Here is an 18,505-nt window from a genome sequence, read left to right as displayed (position 1 = left end):
ATCATCTACTCAGCAGCTATACACTATAAACGTTGGTGGTTGTGGCATACTTAGCCAGTCCATCGCAGAACGGCATATGGAGATTAGTAGGAAGCCGGCCTGTGCGGTTGCCACTAATTCAGTATAGGCTGGATTAGATAAGCGCAGCAAGTATCCATCTGTGCCTCCACAACTATACTGGCTCCAAATAATCAAGAGCCAACAAAAATAAACTACTGATTATAGTAGATACTAGAAGGTGGAATTACGAGACATGAATAAAGTTGCAAGCGGCGAAATTATGGCGACATGCGCAGGACAAACCTTCAGCCTGAATAATAGCCGGAGCGGGGAAGTATATAGAGCTTCAATGCGGGGATCATAGTATTGATATCCAGAGATTCGTTCCTCGCCTCTGTTTTTAGTACCAGTACCGTGTTTCGGTCTTGCGAAAACACAATGGCTACAGAGAAACCTACTTATCGCATCGCATCCATTCCCGGTGACGGCATTGGCGAGGAAGTGGTGCGAGCAACCATTGAAGTGGTCAACAAGCTCGCTCAGACGTTGAACACATTCAACATTGAATTCACGCATCTCCCATGGGGTACTGAATACTACAAGCAACATGGTCGGTACGTGTCTGAAGGTTACTTGGATACTCTGCGGAACTTCGACGCAGGCTTGTTTGGCTCTGTGGGACATCCAGGTATGAATATCTGAACCTTACAAGACAGACAGTCGATTGCAATTCACGCACTAACTAATCTAGACGTGCCCGACCACGTCTCCTTATGGGGCCTGCTACTAGCGCTCCGCAGTCCATTGCAACTATATGCCAATGTCCGTCCTGTGCGCACCTTTCCCGGAACCAAGTCACCTCTGACCACAGCTGTGAATGGCATCGATTGGGTCCTTGTGCGAGAGAATTCCGAGGGAGAGTATTGTGGTCAAGGTGGACGCAGCCACACGGGTCAGCCATGGGAAGCTGCGACAGAGGTGGCCATCTTCACAAGGGTTGGTGTCGAGAGGATTATGCGCTTTGCCTTCGAAACAGCACGCTCCAGACCACGTCACCACCTGACCGTCGTCACCAAGAGTAATGCCATGCGCCATGGAATGGTCCTCTGGGATGAGGTCGCTGAGGAGGTCGCCAAAGACTTCCCGGATGTCACCTGGGATAAGATGTTGGTGGACGCCATGACCCTCCGCATGATTTCAAAGCCAGATTCACTGGATACTATCGTGGGAACCAATTTGCATATGGACATTTTATCTGACCTTGCAGCTGGTTTGGCTGGTTCCATCGGTGTGGCACCATCCAGCAACCTCGACCCTACCCGCAAGAACCCCTCGCTGTTCGAGCCGGTTCATGGAAGTGCTTTCGATATCATGGGTAAGGGCGTCGCCAATCCGGTGGCTACCTTCTGGTCCGCTGCGGAGATGCTCGCATGGCTGGGTGAAAAAGATGCTTCCAAAAAGTTGATGGACTGTGTCGAAAAGGTGTGCGCTGCTGGGGTTTTGACACCGGATCTCGGGGGTTCGGCGAATACGCAGGGAGTTGTGGATGCGGTTTGCAAAGAAATCGAGCAGCAGTTGGCTTCATCTTAAAAAAAGGATGCGGCAAGGTCTCCTTGCATTGTGTGTTGGTGTTGGGAAAGACGCGAAATAGAGATACTTCCTCTCCTGTCAAGCATAGCATCGAGTGAACGGTTCCACATTCAATTGCATTATCATTAGTTCTAGTTCCCATCCGTTGAATAGGCAATATATATCCTTGATAAACAGTGTTTTTTCGATTGAATACCTGGAACTAACTGAACTCCTGGCTTGCCCTTCTCTATTCCCTACTTCTTTTGGCGGATCTCGCAAGCAGTGTAGACTGGCTAGCAATAGGCGTCAAGATCTTTGAAGTCAATCCACCTCTGACGATTAGGAATTGCATGTGAGTAATAGGTCTTTAAGAATAACCAATTGCTCTAGGATTAATTACTATATCTGGAAAACTTGACGCTCAGTAGTAATTAGAAATGGAAATGGTGGAAGTGTCGTTCATGACTAAGCAGGCACCCGGATTTGCGACTCGCAATTCAATCCGAGATTCTTGACTTCAACGCCATCTTCTTCCATGCTCTCTCCTTATTTGCGACGGCAGCATCATGATCCCAGCAGAATGGAGCCTCCGGATCTTACCAATGGCCCATCCGAGATTGGTTCCCTGACCGCGCATTCCAAGGATGAGAGCCAATTTGTCGGTAGCTCCAGTGGCGTCTACTTCATCAATACCGTCCGACGGGCTTTCTCCGAAAGTTTAGATCCGAGTGGTTCATCGCCTGCACAAGACTTCCCCCAGCCGGAGGATACCCTGGTAGGCAGTGATGCCTCGCAGAAAACGTCCCCGGCTGCGCTGCAGGATGATCAGTTTCCGAGCCAATGGGCATATGATCCCGCAGTGGCAGCAGTCTTGGGGAATGCTCCCCCGCTTGATACAGCTCGGGAACTCATGATGATGTACTTCAAAGTTTGGCATCCTCTGTTCCCATTCCTGCATGGCCCTACTTTCTTGCAGGCTATGGAGGGCCTATATTCAGAAGACCGCCAGGAGCCAACTGGTAATGCTCCAATGGCGGATCACCGGCATGTATGCTGGACAACAATCTTTCAGTGTATATTCAATCTAGCCAATGCTGTTCATCCGGAGAATCAACTTCCGCTGGAGTCTCGGATTGAATCGCCCAGTAAAATGCATTCTCTCCTCGGCACGCTAACTAGTAAGCACGATATGTTGTCCTTGCAGGCACTTCTTGCTTGCCAACTATATCTGCTTGCAAAAATGTCCCTCCGGACAGCCTCCACCGTAGGTGGCTGCATGCTCCGTTCCATGCTGCACGCAGGTCTCCATCGCTGTCCATACCGATACAAGGAGCTTACAACCCACGACAGACAGCTGCGCAAGAGGATCTTCTGGTGTGCATACGCCATTGACCGATACCTAAGCCAGGCACTTGGGCTGCCCCTAGGCGTGCAAGACTCGGATATCGATGTCTGTTCGCCCAATGCTCCTGAAAATCATATACCAGGGATGTACAATAGATCGCATTTCGCACGATCTACTTCGTATCCTGAGCAAAGGGAACACCGCCTCCAGCTCAAAAGCAACCAACACCACGAAAACACATCACCACGTACCTTCTCGGCCCACAGTAGCTCCTCGGCCGAAGAAGCCCAGCAAAACCGCCGCGAACTTGCCTTTGCAAGCTACGTCGAGTCCGGCACCCTGACAGGACGAGCCCTCGAGCTCTTCCACAAATCCATTACAGTGCGCTCTGTCCCACGCAGCTCCGTACTGTTCCTCATCACAGACGTCCACAAATGGTGGAACAACCTCTCCATCGAAACGCTCCAAGGCCAACACCAACAATCAACCACCGACCAACCCTCATCATCGTCCCCCGCAGCAACAACGACAACCGCATTCAACTTCGCCCCCTTCTTCACCGTCCTCTACCAACACCTCATCCTCCTCATCAACCGTCCCTCCCTCTCCCTCAGCCCATCCACCCCCGAATTCTGCTCCGGGCTCCAAACCTGCATCAACGCCGCAAGGGAGATCATCTCCGCTCTAACGACGCAGCAAGAAAGCGGCCAATCATTCTTCTGGCCCGGTTTCCTCTCTGCTGCCTGGATGTCAGGTCTCGTCCTTGCATTTGCATGCCAACTCCGCCAATACGTCTTATCCAAGGGAGCTCAGTACGTTGCATAAGCTCCTCCCCAGCTCTTCTTCCTGCACACCTTGTCTCACAAAAAATCCCCCTAACCTGCATGCACCCCACACCCGCCCCAATCTACCTACCTACCCACCTTACTAACATCACCCAAAACAGAGAAATCACCAAATGTCTCACAATCCTGCACACCATGTCCACGCAATGGGAAGCAGCCAAACACTGCCACAGGGCACTTTCCCTCCTATCTCGGACTATCCAGGAATCAGGCACTACCACCACCGCCGCATGTGAAGGATCACCCAACAAACGACGAAAAGTAGCAGTAGATCCTCACCACACCGCCTTCTTCACTCCCATTAACTCGCTATCTTCGACGAATATGGATGATGAATATGCACGTGGACGAGCAGGGAGGAGGACTCCTACTGCTGCTGCTGCGACAACATCTGGTCTGCATGAAACTGCTAATACTAGTGGCGGGCATGTACACCTGTCTCATGAGGATAGATTATTCGCTGCGGAGGGGGTGAGTACTAATTCTAATGATAATAATAATGGAGATGCGGTGGGGGAGTTTGATTTTGGAATTGTGGATCTGCTCGAGGGGAGTAATTTTGATGATTTGGCGGATATGTTTGGGCAGCAGTATCCTTCTTTTTGAGCTAGTACTTATTCCATCATGGGTTGGTATATATGGGAAGGGGAGGGTGTATGATAGTGCATATTACGAAATACAGAGACCGTGTAAATACAACAAGTTACGTCTACGAGTGGAAAGGATATCTACATATACGTATAATACGTGAGAAAGATCCCGTGAGGAAGTCATAAGTCTATATTACACTCGTGTCATATCGTAGGATACGAGGTAGGTAGTATGGCGGGGATAGGAAGAGAAGACGTCACAACTTCCTCCCTCTCGTGACATGAAATAAGAGAACCATGGCATCCGAACAACTTTTCATCTCCGTTCCCAGAATTGGCCCGCCTTCCTTTGCCCATCGCCCTCTTGTATCACGTGCTAACATTGCCAGGGAACAACCCCCAAAGCGCTATTCAAGAGGAAGGAGAAAGAAAAAGAGACGGGAGATCCGGTAAAGGTGATGTCGCTCGCTAATCATGGACCGATGACACCACTAACAAAGAACTTTTGGGAACCGAGGGATATCAGGACCAGGAGGGAAGGAGAAGAGAGGGATAAAAAAAAAAAAAAAAGTGGAAAGGTTGAGGGGGTGGGTAAAATGGAAGGAGGTGTCGGATAGGAGGAAAATAAGAGGTGAAATCGTTAATTCGAGTAGAAGAGGAGGTAGAAGAGGTCATCAAAAATAGGTGGGAGTAAAAAAAAAAAAAAAATTCGACATGGCAGACTGCTGAGATCAAACCACCGGTGCAGGAGATGAGACGCGAATTTACGCCTTGTTCTCCTCAGTAGAGGCCTCCTTCTCCGCCTCGGGCTTGGCAGCCTCAGCGGCAGGAGCCTCGGACTCGGTGCCCTTGTTCTTCATGTACTCATCGTAAACGCTAAGGGCCTCGTCGACCTTGGCGCGAAGGGCTTCCTCGTCCTCAAGCCTACAATAATGTATTAGCAACTAAAAGTAACAGTGTAAAGAGTAGAAGGGAAATACTCACAGGCTGAGCAACTCGGTGTTGTCCATCTCCAGAAGCATACCAGTGATCTTACCAGCCAGCTCAGGCTGCTGGGCCTGAATCTTGGGGTAGAGAGCCTCACCGAGCATCTGCTTCTGCTGGGCCGGGGGAGCGGCACCAAGAGTCTGAGCGTTAACACCACCAGCGGCACCTTCCTGAGGACCGGCGGGAGCAGCAGCGTTCTGTCCGCGACCACCCTGGCCAGGGCGGATCTGACCCTGCTGAACAGGAACACCACCACGGCCCTGGCCGTAACCGGGACCGCCACGCATACCCTGACCCATGGGCATTCCGGGGACCTGACCACGGCCACCAGCGCCGCGTCCGAACTGCACCTGAGCCATCTGGGGGTAACCCATGCCGTTAGGAATGGCACCAGGGCCCTGCATGCCCATGGGGATACCCTGAGCAAAGTTGGGAGGGATCTGCTGGTTGGGGCCCATGCCGCGACCACCCTGCTGGCCAGGGAAGGGACCGGGGTACTGGCCGGGGCGTCCACCGGGGATACCCATCACCATACCGGGCTGAGGGGGGAAGGCCATGCCGCGCTGACCACCAGGGATGAAACCCTGCTGGCCGGGGCCGTAGAAGACAGCGGGCTGCATGTAAGGCTGGGGCATACCAGCGGCAGCGGCGGCCTGCTGCTGTCTGATGGTGTTGCGAGCCTGAATGCTGGCCTCAAGCTGGCTGCGGCGGACATCCTTGCGCTGGGCAAGGGCAACGTAGAGGGGCTTGCCGTTGACCATTCTCTGGTTCATCTCGGTGACAGCCTTGGAAGCCTCATCGGGGCTGCTGAAGCAGACGAAACCGAAACCCTTGCTCTTACCGAAGGGCTTCTTGTCAGACTTCTTGGCCTCCTTGTCCTTCTCCTCGGAGGACTCGGCGGCCTTCTCCTCGGCCTTCTCCTCGGCCTTCTCAGCCTCGGGGGTGGCCTCCTTGTCGTTCTCCTTGTTAGCCTCCTTCTCCTTACCAGCAGATTCGGGAGACGATTCGCGCTCGACGTTGGTGTCGCGCATAACCTTGGCAGAGGTGATGGTGCCGTAAGGTCCGAAGAGCTCACGGAGCTTCTCATCATCAATGTCGTCGGTCAGGTTCTTCACGTAGAGGTTGACACCCTGGTACTTGGAAGCCTTCTCCAGACGGGCGGCCTCGTACTGCTTGCGCAGCTCCTCCTCGCGCTCGTGCTTCTTCTGGGCACGACCGACGTAGAGCTTCTGGCTGCGGATCTCCTTGTCGTTCATCTCCTCGACGGCGGCCTGCGCGCTCTCGTGGGTAGAGAAGTTGACAAAACCGAAGCCACGGCTCTTGCCCTCTTGGTCACGGCTGAGGGTGGCGGAGGTGATCTCACCGAACTTCTCGAACATCTTGCGGAACTCATCGTCATCGATCTCAGAGTCGAGGTTCTTGATGTAGACGTTGGTGAAGTTGGCCTTCATCTCCTCGAACTTGCTCTGGCGGTCCTTCTTGGAGATGTGGTGACCGACGAAGACCTTCTTGTCGTTCAGCAGCATGCCGTTGACGTGCTTGATGGCGTTGTTGGCAGCCTCAGCAGTCTCGTAGTGGACGAAACCGTATCCCTTGGAGTTGCCGAACTCATCCTGAGCGACCTTGCAGCTGAGAATGTTGCCGAAGGCGGCGAAGGTGTCGTGGAGAGCCTTGTTGTCAATGGCGCTGTCCAGGTTCTTGATGAAGACGTTGCCCTGGCCAGTCTTGCGGAGAGCGGGGTCACGCTGGGACCACATGATACGGCAAGGCTTGCCCTTGATCAGAGTGTAGTTGAGGTCTTCCAGAGCACGCTCACCATCGGCGGTGTTGTTGTAGTTGACGTAGGCGTATCCCAGGGAGCGTCTGGTGACAGCATCACGGCAGACACGGATGGAAGCAACCTGGCCGATGGAAGAGAACAGCTCGTAGAGCATGGCCTCGGTCACGGAGGGGTCGAGTTCACCGACATAGAGAGAAGCCGAGTGAGGCTGGTTGGCAGCGGGAGCCGGAGTAGAGTTCTCAACGGCAGTGACCTCGGGGGTGGTGGCACTGGGGGCAGCAGCAGCAGGGCTGGCCTCAGCGGCGCCGTTGACGTTCTCGGCAGCGGGGGTGGTAGAGACGTCGGCAGACATTTTTGTGGTGTTACTGTTGGACAAGAGGTAAAGATGTTAGCACAGGTGTCGATGAAGAGGATACGAGAGAGTAAGTGGGGAGGGGGGGAGAGGGACTAGCTGTAACAGGCGATGGAATTGGAGGATTGGAACAAAGCTCTCAAACAACAATGAACGAGAACAAGCGCAAGACAAAGGATAAGAGACGAATGATGACAGCGGGAAGATGAGCAAGGAGATGAGATAAAAACAGAGGCAGTGTGGGCTTGTCTGATGGAGACGGGGATTTCCTTCCCAGGCGGTCACACTATCACCGTGATAGAAGGCAGGCAAGGGAAGGTCGACAAGAGATGGAGGGGGGATGGTGGAGGAATGACGATCCACGCAGCAAAAGTACAACCTCAAATTAAACACCGGGAAACACCGTCAAGACAACGGCTGCTGGTATGAAAAGAAGGCTGGGGAAGTGAAGCGAAAAAGACGATCACGAGGGATGAAGAATATGCGGTTGAGGGAAAACTTCCAGATGCACGCACAAAACACGCGCGCCCACACGCACACACACACACACACCGCACAACTTTTCGGAGACAGTGGGAAAAAGTCACAGTAGGGCCCCAACACCAACACAAAATTTTAATGGACGGGGGGAGGGAGTATTTACTTTGGTTTTTTTGGTCTTTTTTCCGGGTTTTTTTAGGGGATTTTTTTCGAGGAGTTTTCGAAAAAGGGGGATATGAAAAAAGAAGAAGAAGAGAAAAGGATGCTGGGGATAGACAGCAGAGAAGGGTTTTATGGATTTTTTGGGGAAGGAAGAAAGAAGGAAGAAGAGCGGATGGAGGAGGAAGAGGAAGAGACGGCGAAGAATGAAAATCGCCCCGAAAAAGACCTTTCTCTCTGACTGTGACTGACTGAAATTCTGCCTGCCTTTTTTTTCTTTTTTTGTTATCTGAAAAAAACTCAAAACGATAAAATTTTCTTTTGCTCTCTTTGGGTCGGCAGGTGGCGCTAAACCTTATTAGGGTATGGTCCTCGCTGCTTGAACGGCGCTTCACGGAATGGTGGATTCCTTTTCGGCCTTTAAACTCGAGCGGCAAAAAAAAAAAGGAAAAAAACCAAACTAACATTTGAAGGATCTTAAGTTATATGTGCCTCAGGCATTAAAACGGGGGCTAGGCCACCATCAGGCAGGCAATCAAGAATATCACCAGCCATCCATCCAATTCATTCATTCACCATCCATTCGTGGTGTTATTGGTTCGGGAGCTTGGAACGACAGCCACAGTTTTCGTGCAGAGGCCGGGCCTCTATTCAACAAAGGATCTCTAACAAAGCGAACCATTTTCGAACAAATATTGATGAAGGCTATCTATCTGGTTGGTCGAAGCTACCCCTCGCCATATGAACAAAGCCCCGAGACGAAAGCAAGTGTAGTAGATACTAGGACTCGAGCTAGAAATAGCACCCATCCTCGGTAAAATAGACACAATATGAAACGCGTTGACAACAACCACAAGAACAAGAACAAGAAAAGAACACATGGATCACCAGGACGCCTAGCTATGCTACTCATAATTATTCACTAAATGCGCTGCAGGTATAATTGCATTGACCGGTCCGTGTCATGCAAACTCTCCATTCCCCTCAGCTCAGATCAAATCCAGCTCCGGAATTGACCGCATACAAAAGCTTCTCCCGCAGGATATTGGCGTTGGTATACCGGGGCAGCTTGAGAAGGTTCACGCAGGTGCTCGTACTGGGGAGTCGTTCTTGATCCTCGCTCGAGTCTCGAATGCTGAAACGAGGATTGAGATGGCTGAAACCTAATAAAGGAGCCCGGGGGGTCGACGTCACAAATCGAAGCACTTTCTGTCTTTCTTCGTTGGACATCTTCTCCATCACATCCCAGAACAGCTTGACGGTGGGGTGCTCTTCTTTGTCATCCCCGATCGTGTATACTCCTCCGTAAAGCGTGTTGCGTCGCAAGTCGGCTACATCAATGTCTCCTGAATCACCACTCACAAGGGTCTGCAGCTCCGTCTGGTTGAACATCGACAGCCACGACGGCTGGATAATTTGTCCCAGACCCTGGAGGAAAGCGTTGGTCTGCAGAGCAGGCTGGACTTGAAGCCGGTAGCGAGCAATGTAAGAGATATAAACCAACCGATTCTGATTCGTAACAGGTATGTCTGACCCGTGGCTTTTCAAGTCCCGGGTAGTCGTGCGGTTACCCCCGTCGGGAAGCGGTATCGTATCAGTGACGGTGAAGTTCAACGAGAAGTCCTCCACATCACCAGGATAGTTCTTCAGTTGCAACTGTAGCACGGGTTAGCAGCTAGCACACAGTGCTAAAGAGCAACACGCTTCACTTACCAATCCCTGGTACAGTCCCTGGTCAAGATCCTTCAGATCATTCAGGTTGGCGCGGTAGGCTGTCTCACGCTGGGCCGAACCCGTGCCGCCCGTCAAAGCCCACTTCAGCAGAAAGAACGGGGCAAAGTTGACATCCACCAAGATGCCCTCATATAGACACTTTCCGATGATGCGGCCTAGGAATTCATAGCGCCTAAGTAGGTCACGGACGTTCTCGTTCCATTCCGCAGTGTTCTCAACAAAGCCGAGTTGTCGTAGAAGCTCTCGCCGCTGCTCGACTGCAGCAGGGTTCGGATAGAGCAGGTGCTGGTCGTTCTCTTCGAATAGATTCAGATCACTTGTCGATTTGAAAGCTTCACTAGTCACGCTCGTGAGGAACTCTTTGGTAACACCACCGCCATCGATACCAGCTTCGGTTGTATTGAACTTGTCAATGAACGTGATCTGAATGGGCTCCTTCAACCCATCCCCCAGCTCGTAGAACTCATCAAAGGCGTCCTTGAAAATGCTCTCACGCCTGATATTGGCATGGTGCCGGCTCAGTATATCTTGTACAGCAGGACGTCCATCAATCAGACGGCCCATTGAGGCCTGCGCCACAGACATGCGCCAGGCATCCGGGTCGATATACCCCTGTCTTCGGCGCATTTGATCCCGATAGATGAATTCGCGGAATATCTGGACTCTCGTCGGGAAAGGTATGAAGAAAGGCATGTTGCGGAGAATTTCCATCCTCGGGGCCACGGCCTCCAGCTGCTTCCTGCGAGCGGCCTGTTGTTGGCGACGTCTCAATGCCTCGATACGGCGTGTCTGTTGAGCGCGGCCAGTACCGATCAGGCCTGGGGAAGGCTCAAAGAAGGAATCATTCATTAAATCATCCTGTTCTTCCTCCTCATCCTCATCCTGGAGCTGATGCCTATTCTCCTCTTCTGCTACAACGGCAGGGATGAAGCCTTCCATGTCGAAGCGGCTTGTCATCAACCAGTGCCCGTCTGGAAGGAATTTCCGTCTTGAATCTCGCTCATGGATCATCCGCAAGAGGCCAGTGACCAGACCCTTGAAGTAGTCGAGCGGAATTCCCGTAACGCCGGGAAGCCCTTTCTCTTTGTTCTTCATCTCAATGTCCCTCACGCTTGCAATAGCATCCGGTGGCGCTGCAGACGAGCTAAAGTAGCTTCGAATGCCCCCGGTGTCTTGGGTTGCTTCTTTTTCACTCAGATCTGCCGAGTTCCAATACAGTGTGAAACCTAGGTTTTTGAGAAAGATTGTCATATCCTTGATGTCTTTCAAGGGAAGAGCGCTCTCCTTGGTCCAGGAAACTCTTGTGTTCGAGGAAGCGGTGAAAGACGACTCGCTGGAAAAGAACTCCTCATCATCCATCACTTTGAGAACGAAAGTATAGAGCTCGAGGAATAGAAGTATGATTGTCCATTCTTCATCCCTTTCCATTTGAGTTATCTCCGGAGACCTAGTACCCTGCGATTCCTCGGCCGGTTTCAGCAGAGGCAACACTTTCGTCGAATCTTGACTAATGGCAGCGAAGATTCTGCTTGCCTTGGATGCTTGCCAGAAATATTTGATCGCGGGTATTCTTGAGCCTTGCTGGCCTGTCAGCTGGTCACTCGAGGTCGCCGATCCCAAATACAACCACATTCGGATGTCATCACCCCGGCGAGGAAATACTCTCAGCAGCGTCAGAGCGTATGTTGCGAGAATCTTGGCTTCTTTAGATGCATCCGATTGAGCATTTGCCAGCTCCCCCTGAGAGAGATGCGTAGTGTGTAGCTGAGAAAGAAGCCCCGTGATATTGCTTTGATTCACAAGGCTGACTAGCTGCTCCTTGATGAAGGGGTGCAGTGGTGTTTGCTCGGGAGCCTCATCGTAGTCGTTAGAATCTTCTGACTCTAGGCGGCGAGATATATGCACAGCGGTAGAGTTCAGCAGCTCCGATACCACCTTCACAAAACCCGGTTCTGGCGCCGGACGACCTGTCTGACCTCCCAGAGCGCAGCGGTGGAAGAAGATAAAGTAGGCAAGCAGCCAAAGACGGGCATCCACGTCTTCTTCACTCTTCGGTCGGTCTCCGAACAGCGTTTGTAACGGTCCCAAGGCGGAGGTCAGCAACTTATAATTGATATTATTTGCTAACCCGTCCAGACTTCCAATGTATTCCGGGAGGTTGGGAATGGTTAGATATATCTTCGCAAACCATTCATAGGCCGTAAGGGTTTCAGACGTAATGGGTCGAAGCAAAGCAAGCACACTCTCAGTAAGGCTATCCCTGGAAAGCTTATACCTTGTAGATATTGATTCAAAGTCTTTTGTGAGAATCACCATGACCGAGTAGTATTCTTTAGCTAGTCGTGCCATGTGCTTCGGTATCAGCCCCGTGAGAAAGACGAGTAGCTGAAGGAGATGTTGAACCGCAAACACCGGCACCGTTGGCGACGTCACAGACCGCAAGACACGGAGAGTCAAACCCGCCAGTTTCTTCAACGGCGTGGTCCATTCCCCTTCGGTCGCGATTGAGGGGACTTCATGCAATGTCCTCTGGAACGCCTCGGAGAAGTATACCAGCCGAGCAACATCCCCACTGTGCCACGGTTCCAGAAACTGGACCAGCAAACGAAGCTGCGATAAGCAGTCCGCAGCTGTTCCGTATCGGAGGGAAGGTTGCAAAACAACATCAGGCTGTTGAGCGAGGATGTCAAAGGAGGGGAGATGATCTTTGCCCTGCTTCTTCTCTATGGTATCCCACTCGGTGCGCCACGTCCTGCGCGTTATCTTCCGGCTCCGATAACCCCTCCATGTCCGTTGGACGAGTCGGCTCGCCGTCAACCGCTCTCTTTCCTGCTGCCTCGCAAGCCGTTCCTGTTGGGCAATCGCAAGAGTATTCTGGGGGCCTGCGCCGTGAGGGTTTTGTCGACCGGAGGGATATGCGGCGAAAGGGTTCGTATTGCGGCCCCCGAGGTTAACCTGCCGTGGACGGCGGGAGTTCCCTGTAAATGACTGGAACATAGCTTCGTCTTAGACGATCACGCTGAGATTAAAGTCTGTCGACGACAAGACTCGGGCGGACTAATGTGAAGGTCACTGTAGAGATGAACAGCATTAGTCAAGCGTCTCCATAACGCAGCCCACGGATGAGCAGCCTAAACACGCAGTGAAGCGGAGGTGGGTGGAGGATGGATTGAGCATTGCAGCTGTCTCTTTGCTGTCTCGTCCTGCACGCACTCCGGGATCGCCGCTGATTGCTTCTTACGGCCACGCACCGTTTCCCACCAAATACTTTTATTGCCACTCACTTTGCCGCCACGCTGCCGATATCACGCTTAATAATGGTCCAATTGCTCTATCTAGATGATGCTGGAATTCTTCATCTGCATGCTGAGAACTGAGTGTTTGTTCCTAGAGGCTGTCTATCATTTCGTCGCTAAATGGAAGATGCTGCTGATTTATAGGTGAGAAATATCCATTTATTCCCTATGTTATGATGAGTGTGAGCCGGCTACTATTCCGACAAACAGTTTATATATATATATAACCAACAATCAGTAGCCATGGAACCGGAAAAGCGAAGACTGCAGTGTGTGATACTAATAGACCAGGGCCCCTAACGCCTCCTTCTTGAGTACTCTAAGTAATGTGCTTGGAGATGAATAGTAAATCGCAGGGCGGTTTTTATGCTTTGATTATAGTTCGAAAGGTGCCGTTCTACTAGTTTAGAAGGCCCCTAGTAATACTAGGGCTGGATCTGCCATATATCCCAGCTTGTATCACCAACTCTAACTTAATATGAGTCCCCCCCACAATACAAACTGCAAGGAAATAGCCGTAGCACTCAATGCATACCGCATCGCAAGTTTAGAGCGGATTCTACCCATGTTCCTGAACCTCATGAAATCTGTGATTGGTGATATCTAAACCATTTGCTAATATGCAATGAAAAACCCAGAGATGCGCCGCAAACCAATATACGTACCAAGCAAGGTAAGATCAAAGCTACACGCCCTGTCGTCTCAACCGCTTGATACCTAGGTAGCCCTGTATAAAACTGTGCCCTCAACTTCAAATCCCACAGCTACTGTACATAGAATACAGTCCACGCAAGCCGGACCGGCAAATGAAGCATGCAGAGCCGATAAACTTCAGTGACCGCTCCCCAAAGAGCAACACCACCAGTACAGCCGACTCAACTCCGGCGCTGCGGTCAATTTATGCCTGATGTAACCGTCGAACTGTGCATGGACGAAGGGGGGTATGTATGATATGCCTCATCATGTCCGAAAAAACCGAATGTGTTTCCCTCTCGAAAAGTGCAAGGACCGCGATGTCGATTATTGACGAGCATGCTGAGTAGTCGATGATGACTCCGCTGCGGCCTCGGAGTCCAGACGCTCCTGCTCCAGAACTTCCTGACCGTTATCCGAGGCCCACATATCGAGGTAGTCCTTTCCGCTAAAAGCCCGCTGAAGGGTGACGATTCTTCCGTCTTTCTCGATTTCTTTCGTGTACTTGGATTTGGTGGGAGGCATACGCTTGGTCACGAAGGGGGTCAACTATATCATACATCTCCGTGTTAGTAATTCAACTCATAGATAACAGTCAATTGAACATTGTAGAAGGTATAATCCCACCTTGAATTGATCCAAGTTTTCAGGCACAGCGAAAGTGCGGACCTTTTTCCAATCGATCACATATGACCCGTTCTTCGCAAAGTAACCCATCGATCCGGTCCGGTTACCCTTGTAGTAGCCACCAAGGACCTGTTTCGTGGTCAGGCGCAAGCGCGCCATCATGGGCTGCGAGGGCTTGAACATGGTGGGCAGGCAGGGAGGCAATTGACGGTCGGTGGGTTGCGGAGGTAACAAGACGGAGCGTTGGACAAGATGTTCGGGGAAGAGACGATAGGAAGGCTCTTTCTGGGCGGCGCTAGAGAGAAGTAGCTCCGCCCCGCCAAGAACTTTTTTCGTGGTCCGCATCGGAAAAGTAAAAAAATCAACGGCTGCATCTTGACAACTTCTTGCGGTGCGTGGTCGCCATTCAAGCTGTTGTTTCTTTCTTTTAATCTTCTGAGATTTATTTGAATAGATTTATTCTTATTTACATAGACCACAGCTCAGGAGCTGCGACACACGCCCATCATGCCTCGCAGGCAGACGCAAATGCGCGGTCCTAAAGACCGGGACCAGTCCTTGCAGAAGTCGAAGAATCCCGCACCCAAGAACAAGAAGTCCGGCAACTACCTGAATGCTTTTGCTATCGCAGAGAGCGAAAACCCCGGAAAGCTGGGCGTTAAGCGCACCCGTCTGGGCAAGCAAGACGAACCGTTCAAACGCAGGCGACACAACCCTCAAGATGACGACGATTCGGACGGCCCGGACTACAGCAAGCGCCGTCGCACTGAAGACGATGAGGCGGAAATGGACTCGAATGCTGGCAGCGATGGCGAAGGACACCGGTGGAGGATTGGTGAGGTCGGTAGTGACGATGACAGCGAGTTGGACAGTGACGAAGCCATGGGTTCCAGTGATGAGGAAAGGTTCGAGGGTTTCACGTTCCGCGGAAGTTCTACAATGAAAAACAAGCCGAAGCAGAAGGCCCCCGAACGCAAGAAGCGCACTCGTGATATCAACTTGTCCGAGGATGCTGAAGTATCGGAGGAGGACGATCTTGAAGACGACGAGGACGACCTGGGAGAGGATGCGATAGATTTGACTACGGCTTGGGATATGAACATGGCAGAGGAGGAAGAGGAAAAGGCCAAGAAGGCCAAGTCTAATTCTAAGCAATCGGCTGAAAGCGATGAATCGGAAGAATACGACTCTGAAAGCGAGGACAGCGACTCTGACGACAATGACGATGAGTTGCCATTATCGGGAGACGAAATGGACGAAGATGAGGTGGATGAGCATGGTCTTTCCAAGCTACAGGACTTTGTCAACGCTCTGAACACCGAGGGTACCACGAAGACGGCTCGAAAGACAGGCGGAAAACAAGAACAAGGGGCCCCTACGGAGTTCGGTCTGACTTCTACCAAAAAACTCACTATTGCCGATCTTTTGCCATCTATTACAGATTCTCGCCTGAAGAGTTCCCTCAAGCATGTCGACGCTGCTACAACCTCAAACAAGAAGACGTCCGGTGTTCCTGGCAAGCTGGATGCGCCTCTTGCAAAACGCCAACAGGATCGGCTGGACCGAGCGGCCGCATATGAGAAGAGCAAAGAGACTCTTGACCGCTGGCTGGAGACTGTCAAGGCGAACCGCCGAGCCGAGCACCTTATGTTCCCTCTGCCTGATCCCGAAGCCAACCAGACGCACCGGATGGGCGCTGCTGAGCCACGAACGGATCTTGAAAGCACCATCCAAAATATTCTTCAGGAGAGTGGACTTACTGAAAACAACGGAAAGTCAGCGGAAGAACAGGTGCAGGAGTTTGAAGAACTCCAGGCCCGGAAACTGCCTATTGAGGAGATCAGGGCTCGCAGGGCAGAACTACGCAAGCGTCGTGATCTGCTCTTCCGGGAGGAAGTGCGCGCCAAGCGCATTAAGAAGATTAAGAGCAAGTCGTACCGTCGTGTGCACCGCAAGGAGAGAGAGAGGCTTGAGCAACAGGAACGCCAGGCTCTCTTAGAAGCCGGCGTGGACCTGGATGAAGAGGAGAGGGAGAAGAACGATCGTCTAAGAGCGGAGGCCAGAATGGGTTCGAAGCACAAGGAGAGCAAGTGGGCGAAGAGCCTGAAGCAGACTGGTCGGACCGCCTGGGATGAGGACGCTCGACATGGCACACAAGATCTTGCTCTACGGGAGGAAGAACTACGGAAGAGGATCGAAGGAAAGCGTGTCACCAACGGGGATGAAGACTACCTTGGCTCTTCCAGTTCTGAGTCCGAAGATGAGGACCCATGGGATGAAGAGGCTGGGTCAGATGCTGAGAAGCGCAAGATCCGCCAGAAGCTCAGTCAGCTGGAAGGCGACGATGATGCTGACGCAGAGTTCAAGGGACCTCATGCCAAGCTCCTTTCGATGAAGTTCATGCAGAATGCGGACGCTGCGCGTAAAGCAGAGAATGATGCTGAAATTCGACGTCTCAACCGGGAGCTCCACGGTGAAGAATCGCAGTCTGAGGCGGAATCTGAAGTCGGTCGGCGGAAGTTCGGTCACAACAAGGAGGAGGCGAAGACAGCAAAGGAAACCAAAGCGAAGCTGCCTCGAAATGAATTCGAAGAGGCACCGGGTTCTGACGATGAGGATCAGCGAGAGGCGGATCAAGAGGTCGACATTGTTGTTGACCGTCCCGCAAAGAAGGGACCGGCCGTCTCCCAAAACAAGTCCCGTGGTCGTCCTCAAAAAGAAGTTGCAGAAGAAGATGGGGAAGATGCTGCTGCTGCGGAGGAGAACCCGTGGCTCGTGCAGACGAACCGCAATAACCGTCGCGCCACCGTGAACGACTCACAGCAAACTGTTGACATCACGCTAGATGACGCGAATGTCAGCAGTGGTAAATCGAAGAGTGCTCCCAAACCCCAAAAGGCATCGGCACCTAGCAAAAAGAAGGTTGATTCCGAGGTGTACGGTAGCGATGAGGAGGAGAGCGTGCCAGTGCTTCTCAAGAATCATGATCTGGTGAAGAGGGCTTTCGCGGGCGACGAAGTCGTGCAGGACTTTGAGCAAGAGAAGTTCGACACCATCAAGGAGGAGGACGATCAAGTGATTGACAACACCCTCCCCGGCTGGGGTAGCTGGGCCGGTGATGGCATCAGCAAGAAACAGCAAAAGCGCCAGAAACGGTTCCTCACCAAGGTCGAGGGAGTGAAGCCGGAAGACCGGAAGGATGCCAAGCTCTCCCGGGTCATCATCAACGAGAAACGGGTCAAGAAGGTAAGAACGACGATCAGTCGGGCTCTAGCGCGTGTGATCCTTAATTTGTGCATGATGAACTAACGTCTGCTGTTTTTGTCCAGAACACCAAGTACATGGCTACGCAACTCCCTCACCCCTTCGAAACGAAGCAGCAGTACGAGAGATCGCTCCGTCTGCCCATCGGTCCTGAGTGGTCTACTAAGGAGACTTTCCAAAATGCAACCAAGCCACGCGTGATGATCAAGCAAGGTGTCATCAAACCGATGGAAAAGCCCATGGTTTAATGTATGCGGTGGTCTGGCTACTACGAGTTGGCAGTCATGATGGGTATCTGGATAGACGAGAGCAAGGCATTTTGCCTGCCTGGGGTCTTTTGGTGGCGTTATTGTAGAATTAAGTTTGGTCATGATACCAAGTCATTTTAAGATTTCTCTGAACGATGGGTTTATTGGTTAAGAGGCTGCGACTAGAGGGTTGTCAAGGTGATGATTTTGTGTCATCCCCGCATCAACCGGATTATTCGTAGCATCCGATCTGCAGACCAGCACTGGTTTCAAGTTATCTTAGTGCTGGACCCTTTGTGCAGGATCTTAGTCTCCGGGATTGGTCACCCCCCTATAAGGTTGTCGAATAAGCAGTGTTTTGGATCCAAGATGATCAGGTCTGGTGAGTCCCTGCACCGTGATACTCTCTTCTCCCAAATGCGGAGTGGTGTTTCCTTGAATGCAGGCCACATGGACATCGAGATTCGGACCGACTTGGATCCATGGAAAGGAGCAAGCCACTCAGAGAGTGAGTTGCGTCCCTTGCAACGACG

General features: G+C 51.9%; 5 protein-coding genes across 5 annotated transcripts; 2 read left to right on the top strand and 3 right to left on the bottom strand.

The window, feature by feature from the left end:
• Positions 1–438: 438 nt before the first annotated feature.
• BO83DRAFT_404716 (transcription factor) lies at positions 439–4,455 on the top strand (the record flags this gene model as incomplete). Its single annotated transcript, XM_025533738.1, has 5 exons — positions 439–688; positions 752–1,574; positions 2,080–2,620; positions 2,645–3,729; positions 3,864–4,455. 5 exons carry the CDS (start codon positions 439–441, stop codon positions 4,366–4,368), a joined length of 3,204 nt encoding a protein of 1,067 aa, XP_025393310.1. The 3' UTR covers positions 4,369–4,455.
• A 587-nt stretch (positions 4,456–5,042) lies between these two features.
• pab1 (polyadenylate-binding protein) lies at positions 5,043–7,661 on the bottom strand. The gene is made up of 2 exons (XM_025537545.1): positions 5,337–7,661; positions 5,043–5,276 (listed from the first exon to the last, which is right to left on the bottom strand). Exons 1-2 carry the CDS (start codon positions 7,469–7,471, stop codon positions 5,117–5,119), a joined length of 2,295 nt encoding a protein of 764 aa, XP_025393309.1. The 5' UTR covers positions 7,472–7,661; the 3' UTR covers positions 5,043–5,116.
• A 1,149-nt stretch (positions 7,662–8,810) lies between these two features.
• BO83DRAFT_433332 (IQ and HECT domain protein) lies at positions 8,811–12,997 on the bottom strand. The gene is made up of 2 exons (XM_025535675.1): positions 9,824–12,997; positions 8,811–9,766 (listed from the first exon to the last, which is right to left on the bottom strand). The coding sequence occupies exons 1-2, from the start codon at positions 12,839–12,841 to the stop codon at positions 9,095–9,097; spliced, it is 3,690 nt and encodes a 1,229-aa protein (XP_025393308.1). The 5' UTR covers positions 12,842–12,997; the 3' UTR covers positions 8,811–9,094.
• A 713-nt stretch (positions 12,998–13,710) lies between these two features.
• Positions 13,711–14,709, bottom strand: BO83DRAFT_374142 (mitochondrial 54S ribosomal protein mL41). The gene is made up of 2 exons (XM_025530120.1): positions 14,461–14,709; positions 13,711–14,382 (listed from the first exon to the last, which is right to left on the bottom strand). Exons 1-2 carry the CDS (start codon positions 14,641–14,643, stop codon positions 14,161–14,163), a joined length of 405 nt encoding a protein of 134 aa, XP_025393307.1. The 5' UTR covers positions 14,644–14,709; the 3' UTR covers positions 13,711–14,160.
• A 151-nt stretch (positions 14,710–14,860) lies between these two features.
• Positions 14,861–18,098, top strand: BO83DRAFT_374141 (UTP14 family protein). The gene is made up of 2 exons (XM_025530119.1): positions 14,861–17,706; positions 17,790–18,098. Exons 1-2 carry the CDS (start codon positions 14,968–14,970, stop codon positions 17,970–17,972), a joined length of 2,922 nt encoding a protein of 973 aa, XP_025393306.1. The 5' UTR covers positions 14,861–14,967; the 3' UTR covers positions 17,973–18,098.
• The last annotated feature ends 407 nt before the right edge of the window (positions 18,099–18,505 follow it).

This window comes from Aspergillus eucalypticola (assembly GCF_003184535.1).
Source record: "Aspergillus eucalypticola CBS 122712 chromosome Unknown BO83scaffold_1, whole genome shotgun sequence".
Taxonomy (NCBI): domain Eukaryota; kingdom Fungi; phylum Ascomycota; class Eurotiomycetes; order Eurotiales; family Aspergillaceae; genus Aspergillus; species Aspergillus eucalypticola.
The sequence above is the reverse complement of the archived record's forward strand: the minus strand, read 5'-3'. Positions and strand labels throughout refer to the sequence as shown.

Excerpts from the sequence above, each read along its gene's own strand:
- BO83DRAFT_433332 (XM_025535675.1), bottom strand. The coding sequence starts at position 12,841 with ATGTTCCAGTCATTTACAGGGAACTCCCGCCGTCCACGGCAGGTTAAC. Across the intron at positions 9,767-9,823 it reads AGGGACTGTACCAGGGATTG|TTGCAACTGAAGAACTATCC; the intron begins GTAAGTGAAGCG and ends CCCGTGCTACAG.
- BO83DRAFT_374142 (XM_025530120.1), bottom strand. The coding sequence starts at position 14,643 with ATGTTCAAGCCCTCGCAGCCCATGATGGCGCGCTTGCGCCTGACCACG. Across the intron at positions 14,383-14,460 it reads AAAACTTGGATCAATTCAAG|TTGACCCCCTTCGTGACCAA; the intron begins GTGGGATTATAC and ends TGTATGATATAG.
- BO83DRAFT_374141 (XM_025530119.1), top strand. The coding sequence starts at position 14,968 with ATGCCTCGCAGGCAGACGCAAATGCGCGGTCCTAAAGACCGGGACCAG. Across the intron at positions 17,707-17,789 it reads ACGAGAAACGGGTCAAGAAG|AACACCAAGTACATGGCTAC; the intron begins GTAAGAACGACG and ends GTTTTTGTCCAG.
- pab1 (XM_025537545.1), bottom strand. The coding sequence starts at position 7,471 with ATGTCTGCCGACGTCTCTACCACCCCCGCTGCCGAGAACGTCAACGGC. Across the intron at positions 5,277-5,336 it reads AACACCGAGTTGCTCAGCCT|GCTTGAGGACGAGGAAGCCC; the intron begins GTGAGTATTTCC and ends ACATTATTGTAG.